General features: G+C 43.6%; 1 protein-coding gene across 2 annotated transcripts in view; it reads right to left on the minus strand.

Moving 5' to 3' along the window:
- The window catches only part of CHN1 (chimerin 1), a 108,494-nt gene extending 99,045 nt beyond the window's left edge, over positions 1-9,449 (minus strand). The window contains exons 1-2 of one of the 2 annotated variants that reach the window (XM_088473328.1): positions 9,250-9,449; positions 8,925-9,012 (exon numbers count right to left, since the gene is read on the minus strand). In XM_088473328.1, coding sequence (XP_088329454.1) covers positions 8,925-8,949 — 25 coding nt within the window. In that variant the 5' untranslated portion in view covers positions 8,950-9,012; positions 9,250-9,449. The other variant, XM_088473336.1, reaches the window with a different exon arrangement.
- Positions 9,450-10,437: the final 988 nt, after the last annotated feature.

A 10,437-nucleotide genomic window follows, 5' to 3' on the forward strand; every position in this document is an offset into this window, starting at 1 on the left:
GAATAGCATTTAGCAATTTGGTTTGGGGGAAAATAAGTATTCCCATCAAATTTGGGGTACATGAAAATGGGTGCAAGCATATTTTAAAGTTGCTAAAGTCAAGCATTAAAGAGCGCCAAAAAACGCACCTTCAGCAAATACCTGCAATCCAAAAAACACCTCCCCCATACTTCCAGACCCCCCCAAAAGCTATTTCGCTAGTTTTTGAATTTGTACCCCTACTTTGATTTTTTTCACCCACTTTTTCAAAGTGCTTTTTTGGGGTGTCTTTTGTGGGAGAGTTTTCGTGTTTTTTGACGCAATTAGCGTCAAGGGGGGTGTAAAAAGGGTTTAGGGGGATTACCGCAATTTTGCACCCCAAAACCCCGATTCTGCACTTTTTTCGCCTATTACATTGCATTGCGTTATCGTGCCGGCAAAAAGACGCTGATATTGAATACGGGGCTAAATGAAATCAGCGAAAATGATGTAATCTGTGAAAAAGTATCGCCGAAACGGACTTTTCACTCCAAATTGAATATGGCTCATTTGCAGCAAAAAGAGACACCTGGCGTTAGCAGAGTAACACGGCATCTGACGTGCCAAGAGGGGCTGTTTGATGCAACTGCAGGATTGAGTGAGGGCACATCGGTATGACAAAATATGACTGCAATGCCAAGCCAAGACACAGAGATTAAACTTTATATTTATGCAATAAAAAATAAAAAAAATCAGGCTTTTTAAAAGGACACTAAACAAAAAAAAAATGCATATTGTCTTACAGAAGAGAGTGACAAGATGATTCTAGTTTTCTGAAAGCTTTTTCTCCTGATCTCTCCGTCTTAAGTTGAATACACATGTAACGATTTTTTAATCGATTTGTCGTTAACGACGTCGTTATCGTTCAATCATTCAGTTTCTGAGTTATAACGATGAACAATAATCGTTCAAGCGCGCTCCCGTTTGTAGTTATCTCTCATCGTCCATTTCAGACTTTCAAACATAACGATTTTCATGAAGGGAAGGAACATTTTTCGTTCATCGTTGTAAAAATCGTTCATTACACTTCAAAAATCGTTCACTTTTCCAAGGGAAAATCTGACAGAAAATAGTTGGTTACAAAATCGTTACGTGTGTGCACCTTTACTCTGTACTACCTACCTATTCCAGACAATCTGCAGCAAGCCCAGAAACTCATTTGGCAACTTCTGCATGCAGCCAAGTGTCAGACAGCAGCAACCTGGAAACAAACTCTGCCTTCTCCCCATCATTAGATGTGCCTGGCATACCTATCATATGGAATACACTATGGATCGGATTCTAAGTTAGAAGTAAAGCAAAGGAAGAACAAGTAACTTCAGAGCTGGACAAACAATGCTGCAATGCAAGGGGTGTAAATATATTTATTATTTTTGCATGCAGGGTAAATACTGGCTGCTTTTGCATGTAGCCCATAAATGCTAAACAAACAGCTTTATTGCTACACTGCAGTTTAGATCTGACTTTGGACACGCCCCTCCTAAATCTAAATCTCTCTCCACATTTTAAATCTGCCCACCTGCAATGCATGCTCTTGCCCAAGTGCAAAGCTATTTGCGCTTTTTTGCTTTACTCCCAACTCAGAATCAGGCCTTACCAACGCCTATCCTAATCCCGATGCCGGAATGCAGAAGGACGCCAGACCGAGCGAGGTAAGTACGGGATACCTCAGCACTTAGTCGCAGGGGGGAGGGGGAGGTTTAGGGACTCCAGGGAGGACTTAGGGTTAGGCACCTCTGGGGGAAGGTTAAGGTTAGGCACCCCTCCGGGAGTGTTAAGTTTAGGGCGCGGGAAGGGAGGGTTAGGCAGCAACCCAGGAGTTTTAGGTTTAGGCACCACTAAAGGAGGGGAGGGGGGGGGGGGGGTTAGGGTTGTTTCCAGCCCTAGTCGGGATTTTGTCCGGTCAGGCTTCTCTAATCGGGAATCGAACCGGCAGCTAAAACAGCCGCCGGTATTTCATACCCATTCCCTTACAAGCACACTGCAAAAATAATTGAGATTTACCAAATCATTCGTAATGACTTCCTAACTTTCATCAACTGGGTGACTCAAAACTACCTCCCCCATTTTATATGCATCCCCCACCTCACCCTTCTTCCAACTCCGCTTCCACTGCGAAATTACACATGACACGAAGTGCCAGCAACACACAATGGGGGCGATTGAAATGCTTTGCCGGCGGCTTTTTCCTTTTCAAGACGCCGCGGCAGAGCAATTCAATGGTTCGATTCCCGACTAGAGAAGCCTGACCGGACAAAATCCCGACTAGGGCTGGAAACAACCCTAACCCCCCCCCCCCCTCCCCCCCTTCCATAACCCTAACCCTCCTTTAGTGGTGCCTAAACCTAAACTGAACGAGGTAAGTCCGGGATACCTCAGCACTTAGTCGCAGGGGGGGGGGGGGGGGGGGAGGTTTAGGGACTCCCGGGAGGACTTAGGGTTAGGCACCTCTGGGGGGAGGTTAAGGTTAGGCACCCCTCCGGGAGTGTTAAGTTTAGGGCCCAGGAAGGGAGGGCCGGCATTTCTGCACGCACTAAGGAGGGTGCGAGCAGAAATGTGTGTGAAACCCCCTGGTTAGGGCGCGCTAACCGCAGTTAGTGCACCCTAACCAGAATTTTAAACGGGTTTAGCAGTGTTACACGGCTTAACTGCGTCTCACAGGTGGCGAAGAGGGCAATAATTAATGAGCGCCCAGAACAATTGAATAGCAAACTGGGCGCTCATTAATTATCACGACCTAAAAAAACATTTGAATCGTTCCCAATATCTATAAATAAATTAGGTTTCACCCTTCTTATAACCATTATGACACTCGGATTACATTTGGACTCAGCACAATAGAACAGTAAAAATGACGTTGATATTGTTCTGAGATTTGAAAGAATATTGTTGATTGTGAGATGCTTCTCCTTACTCCATAACCCCTTATTTTCTTATATGCGGTGTAATATACCAATACTTAATTCCTGTAGGCTACTACAACCTCTCTCTGTGCTCTTTCCTGCAAATACAAGTGGTCCATTCTGTGCTGTAGAAATAATTAGGTACAGCTCTCATAAGCTTTGCAGAAAAGATGAAAGAGGTTGTAATAACAGACCACTAAGTCTCTCACTAATTGGCAGATCCACACAAACTAGACCTGCCTGTAATTCTTTCTATGCCAGAACCTGTAGAATGCACATACGGTATCTTGTCTGTAAGGTCTCACATGTGGAACTGATCTGATAGCACTTAAAGAAGGACTCCCTCCTCCCCCCCCTAAACTGAAAAGTTTGTTTTGGGTGGAATTGAAGGTATTAATATAAAGAAAATATCTAATGAAAAAAAGATAATGTTGATTTGCCCTCCTTTGTGAACAGCCAACAGCAGCTCAGGCTGATTGAAAAAGACTAAGGCCCGTATTCAATTAGTTTCGCGTCCGCAGAAAAGTTTTGCCTGCCCAACTTTCCGCCAACATCGCGTGTTTTGGAGGCGGAAACTTATCGTGTGCGTCCCCGCTATTCGCCCTATTCAATTCTAAACCACGCCAAAACGGCAAGTTGCGACGTCAAAACAGGGGAAATCAGCAAAAAGATGCACTTACATTGGGAATCAATGTAGATGTGTCCGAATAGCCCTAATAAAACGTTTTGGGGTACTTAAGTTGTTTCAATTGCTTCTTATTAGCGTCTATGCATATGTGGTGAAGAATGGCATTAAAAAGTATTTTTTGGTGAAAATAATTAGTCCTGTCAAATTTGGGGTATTTAAAAATGGGTGCTAGCATATTTTTATTTCTGTAAAGTGAACTTTTAAAAAACCACCCTCATACACGCACCTGCAATCCCCAAAAAATTTGGCCCTTCCTTACAGCACCCCAATAAATCTATTTTGCTAGTTTTTATGCTTGCCCCCCCCCCCACTTTTTACTTTTTTGCCCCCAAAATGCATGTACTTTTTTGGGGTGTTCTTAAGTTTTGCCCCGGGATTTTTTCACACAGTTGCCCTTTGGGGGCTGTCCCAGGAGTTCTGAGTGTTTTCCCCACCTTTGCACCCCAAAATAAAAATGTTGCACTTTTTTTCACCTGCTATTCAGAGGCAAATCTTTTTCACCTATTACATTGCATTGACTTTCCACGTACGCGAAAACCGTCTGGAATTGAATACGGAGATAAGTTCCGACCACGCGAAAAGCCCCGATCCGCGATACTTTTCCACAGAAAATGGCTTTTCGTTTCTAAATGAATACGGCCCTAAGTAGTAAGGTTAGCAAAAAGAATGGTATAGGACTAAAATGGTTCTGGTTGGATCAATTGAAATTCATACCCCACGTAAGCAGGATTTTGTTTTGGTCTTTTTAGTTTTCAATGGTGTTATCCCCTCTAAGAGGACGTACGGCAGTAGTTCCAAAACTGGGTGCCTCGTGTTGGTGGTCCAGGAACAAGTCAAATTATTTATAGTCCATGTGATAGGTAAAATCAGTTGCGTTAGCTGGCAATCATAAGATATGTGGACAAACAGAAGCACAACCCAAGGATGCCAAGTAAACACAATTTACTAAATTTAATAGTTTTTGCTTAATTTCTCAATAAGAATCTTTTGGCCGTGAAAAAAAAAATGCAGATACTCTAGGGCAATGTGGCTCACGCCTCTCCCCTAGAAGACCACAACCTTTAAAGAATGCTTGGGGAGGCAATGATCTTTCTGGCACAATACACCAAAATGTCTAGTTATGGCTCTGCATAGCCGGGTCTGGTGGTACCCGAAAGGACCTTTTATTATTGGTTACGACACAAATGCAGGGCTCCATAATTCAGAAAGAAAAGCTGGTATACCTGTGTGACCTGATGCTTGCTCAAGCCTAAATCACACCTCATATTTGCATTGAGGTCCACAATAAAGTAAAAAAAGAAATTGTTATAAGTAGGGGTGAGCGGGTTCGGATTTATGAAATCCGAACCCCCCCCGAGCCCTCCTGATCCGAGGCCGATCCGAGTCAGGCTCGACTTTTCCCGCCTGACTCGGATCTGAAATCGAGGCAAAACGTCATCATCCCGCCTTCCGGGTCTCGCAGGTTTTGGATCCTATATAAGGTACCCGCGTCGGCGCCATTTTCTCACTCGGCTGTGGACAGTGAAGAGGGAGGGTGGGAGTTAGGGCTGGCTGGGCTGTGTAGTGTAGTGTAGTGTAGTGCAGAGTAGTGTTGTGCTGTGCTGTGCTACACTGCTGTTGTCCATAGGGGCTGTGTCCACTACTTCAAAGTCCAAAGGGGCTGGCTGTGTTGTGCAGTCAGTTGTCCAAAAGGGCTGTGTCCACTCAAAAGTCCTGTGAAGTGTCCCAGTCCTAAAGGGGTGCTGTAGTGTTGTCCAGGGGGTGCTCTGTCCGTCAGGGGTGCTCCCGCCAAGTGCTAAAAGAAATATTTTTTTTTCTGTGTTTGTGAATTGTGTGCGCAGTAGCCGCACGTGCATCAACAAAGTAGTGCCAAGTGTGCGCCTGTGTCATAAGTAAAGGGCCGGCTGGCTTGACCGTTAAAGGGTGCTGTAACCCCCAAAGTACACACCAAACAAAAAAATATTTTCTGTGTTTGTGAATTGTGTGCACTGTGGCTGCACGTGCATCAACAAAAGAGCAGTGCCAAGCGTGCGCCTGTGTCCCATAAGTGAAGAGCCGGCTGGCTCATTTCTTAAAGGGTGGTGTAACCCACAAAGTGCACTACTCTCCAGCAAAAATAAAAAAATATTTTCTGTGTTTGTGTGCGCCTTAGCCGCACGTATATATCAATATAACATAAATGGAGGACCAAACTTTCTCCGATAAAAATAAAATAGGGGAAGATCAAGAACCACTTCCTCCTAGTGCTGTTGCTGCTGCTGGGAGTTGTTCATCATCCCAGAGAGGAAGTAGGAACACCACTACTTTTACTAAACAATTGACCCTCCAACAGTCCCTAGCGATGAGGATGAAGTACGACAGCAGTCATCCTGAAGCAAAACGTATAACTGAGGCCTTGACTGCTATGTTGGTGTTAGACGTGCGTCCGGTATCCGCCATTAGTGCAGTGGGATTTAGACAATTGATGGAGGTAGTGTGTCCCCGGTTCCAAATCCCGTCTAGATTCCACCTGCATCCTCAAAGCAGCAGCGACAAGCGTGCGTCTGTCTGTTAAAGGGTGGTGTAACCCTCAAAGTGCGCTCCACAAACAATAAAAAAATTCTTCCTTTTTTTTCTCTTTGTGAAATGTGTGGGCTGTAGCCGCACCTGCATCCTTAAAGCAGCAGCGACAAGCGTGCGTCTGTCTGTTAAAGGATTACATCGGTGACAGCATCCAAGTAGGCATGTCAGACAGTCCGTACCTGTACTGGCAGGAAAAAGAAGCAATTTGGAGGTCCCTGTACAAACTGGCTCTATTTTACCTGAGATGCCCCCCCTCCAGTGTGTACTCCGAAAGAGTGTTTAGTGCAGCCGGGAACCTTGTCAGCGAAAGGCGTAGGAAGTTGCTTCCACAAAATGTGGAGAAGATGATGTTCATAAAATGAATTATCAACTCTTCCAGGGAGACGAGCCTCCAGAACGTACAGAGGGACCTGTGGTTGTGGATTCCAGCGGGGACGAATTAATACTCTGTGAGGATGAGGATGTACACAACACTGAAGAGGGTGAGGAATCGGTGGATGAGGAGGATGAGGACGACATCTTGCCTCCGTAGAGCTAGTTTGTGCAGGGACAGATTAATTGCCAGCTTGTTTTGTGGGGGCCCAAACGAACCAATCATTTCAGCCACAGTCGTGTGGCAGACCCTGGCGCTGAAATGTTTGGTTTGTTAAAGTGTGCATGTCCTGTTTATACAACATAAGGGTGGGTGGGAGGGCCCAAGGACAATTCCATCTTGCACCTTTTTTTTTTCTTTGAATTATGTACTGTTTGGGGCCTAGTTTTTCAAACTGCCATCCTGTCTGCCACTGCAGTGTCACTCCTAGATGGACCACGTGTTTGTGCCGCCCAATCGTATCTCTTAGCATAGTCATCCAGCTACCTCGGTGCAACCTTTTGGATATAAAAACACTATTGTGAGGTGTTGAGTGTTCAGAATAGACTGGAAATGAGTGGAAATTAAGGTTATTGAGGTTAATAATAGCATAGGAGCAGAAAAACACACAAATTCTGTGATTTTAGCTGTTTTTATGCTTTTTTTAAAAAAAATACAGATCCAAAACACAAAACCCAGAACCCAAAACACGGAAGGGTGGTTTTGGCAAAACCAATCCAGATCCAAAACACGAAGAAAGGTCCAGATCCAAAACACGTTAAGTGGCCGATGCACACCCCTAGTTATAAGTAAATATTCTTACTGATCTTGTTAATGTGGGTTCATCTGAAGTTTAAATTTTGAGAAAATAAGTATTATTAGTTACAGATAACAAGAGGGGGCTGTTTTAAGAAACAAAATGCCATAAGCGAGTGACATTTATAGATGTACTGTATATGATTAGATCAGAGGTTTTCAAACTCGGTCCTCAGGACCCCACTTCACGTTTCCCAGGTCACCTAGGAGGATGAAAACGGTATCGTCATAACGGTTTATGTTTTAATATTTTTCTTTTTGTATAAGATTCTTGTATTCCCTCTTTATTAATTGATCTATGTGTTTGTTAAACAATGTCAATTTATTATGTATTATATACTTAATATATATTTAAAAAAATAAATAAATTTCCAAAATAATTATTTTTAAGATTACCTGCAATTTAAATGCCAATCTTACCTTTCAAAATAAATCTGCGAAAAAAACACTCCAACAGTGGAAGCATAACCTAATGTCTAATCCGCATCACCTGCCAGCTACACATTTGCAAGTGAAAAACTGAGACGTGATCATAGGAAGCTTTTCATCATAATATTCAGCAGGTATTAAAAGCGGTCTAGCAACAAGCAGTGTCCTGTCACGTGTCTAGTTATTTATAGGTATCAGTGGACTCAATCATTGGCCTTTAGTCTAACAAGGGTAAGGAACTATTTTATGTGCATTAATAAATATTTAAATAAAAAATAATAACCTGGCTTTTCTTCTTGATATATATTCTGCATTCTCAATAAAAATTCATTGGATTGCTTTCCATAGGCAAAAAAACAACAGTCTTACTGTAAGATATCACCAGAAAATTTTATATGACTGTTTGCCACAAACAAATATAAATTTCATTTTAAGGGGCATATGTATCAAAGCTTGATGTGAGATAAAATTGTGAAATATATATCACCAACCAATCAGCTCCAAACTATCATTTCTTAAACACAGCCTGCAAATGTAAGTTGGAAGCTGATTGGTTGGTGATATATATCTCACATCAAGATTTGATACATATGCCCCCAAGTGTAATATAGCAATGATAAAGCCTATGTCACAGCACTGCGTTATTTGTAAACACTGGACAACTGCAATCATAGAGTTAATGCTTCAGCACTTCCATATTGCAGTGAACATCTGCCAGTGCATTGATCTTTAAACTCTAAATGGAATCCCATTCATCATGCTAGAAGTCAAAACAGATAGAGTTCCCTTTCCCCCAATAGGCAGCTTAACAGGATTCATATTATATATATATATTTTTTTTTTGTAATGCAATAATGTGACTTGTACTATTCATCCAGAGCATAAACTAGCAATGTGTATGAAGTCAATGCTTGGATCACAAGTTATAACACATGGATAGAATAGACATATTAGGACAATGCATTGCAGGATCAGATGTTTACAAGGAAGATAACAGGAGGTTTGGGCTCTGAGGACACATTGAGGAGCACACGCCCATAGGCTGTGCCTGGAGAGGAAACAATAGATAAGGATGCATGGAGAATACAAATAGAGTATAAATAAATGGAGTGATCACAGAATAGATCAGAAAGTGCAGTAGGTGTCATATACTCACCAAATAACGTCAGAGCCATGGTCATGCTGATTAGTGGCAATTGCACACCGCAGAGCCCGATGCTTCTTGCAGCCTGGACTGGCAATCACTGCAAAGGATAAAAGTTACAGCGGAGGGTGAGCAGCAGATTGCCCAGGTGGAGGATGCGCTGCCGGGGTTGGAGGGTGGTGTAGCGATGGGGAGGGTGCAATCTATTATGAAGGGGAAAGGTAGGCGGGAGGGGGGTTCTCTGCATTACATACAGCAGCCATGGTCTGCATAAAGGAAAAGAGAGGGAACGGAGCACAGGGGGAGCCGGTGGCCGGCTGGCACGGAGGGGACTCACTCTGAATGGATGGAGCTGGCTGGCAGTCACGCCGCATCCCTTAGGCTCCTGGCCGCCATCTTGCTCCCCCCACATGACCGGCCTCACCTCCTCCTCAGACACAGGCGGCGGGCAGGCTGGCGGCGGCCGGCGTTGTCCTGACAACAGGAAATCCTCGCTGCTCCTGCCTCTCGCCCTGTGGCCTTAGCGGTCCCCACCAGTGATAATGACCCTTTCCCTCACCTATAGCATACAATAGCTCTGCTGCTGGCTCCTTCTGCACTCATGACCTGTGTGGGCTGTAATTCACTAGATAGATAGATAGATAGATAGATAGATAGATAGATAGATTAGATAGATAATTTTTGCACTGGTCCAGGAAACCTACAGCCTGTCTGTGCTAGTTATGTTGTGACATTATACTGAGTGAGGGTTTACAACAAACTTTAAATAATATCAAGAGTTTTGTTTTATACATATACTGTATGTACAGTGAGAATTCTGTTAGTCGTTCGAAACCTCACCCAAAATACTCATCATGCTACCTAGTTAGTGTTATGGTGCATACCCACGTTCAGATCAGACAATGATAAAGATATCTTCTGATCATCCTGCATGTGCTGGATGATCGTTATCGAACATCCAGCACAGCACCCACAACCATCGCGGGTCCCTATAGTAGCCTTGTCGATATCGACCAGGTTGGACTGCATGCACGGGTGATGGTCGTTATCGACCATCCGTGCCCGCGCATCGTCCGTCGTTTGGGGGTTGAAAGGCGCCAAAAGAGGGAGGTATAACAATATCGTTATCGTTTATATCGTCCTATAAAAATCTGACCGTGTGTATGCACCATTACAGTGTAGTTGTTAGGTTACAGACTTTCCAATTTTTTCTTATGGAGGGAAATTCCCTCATGTGGATCAAAATCGCTCTGCTCCTCCTTCCAAATAATCCCTCTGTATTGATCAATATTGATATACTTTATAGTAGCATTTTATCTGTTCTTCACTATGCATCTAATTTCTTTGGTGTATTTAGTTAGACAATAGGTCATTGAGGGCCTGAATTAGAGGTGCACGCAGCTCAGGGTCGGCTGTGATTTCTCACGGATTGGTGCGAAATATGTAAATGATAGTTTAAGCATTCCTCTTGAGCACTACCGTGCGACGGGCTGAGCAAACCCTAAAGGCCCATACACACTCAGAG

Source organism: Taudactylus pleione, unplaced genomic scaffold (genome assembly GCF_031769625.1).
Source record: "Taudactylus pleione unplaced genomic scaffold, aTauple2 ptg000004l, whole genome shotgun sequence".
NCBI classification, from domain to species: Eukaryota; Metazoa; Chordata; class Amphibia; order Anura; family Myobatrachidae; genus Taudactylus; species Taudactylus pleione.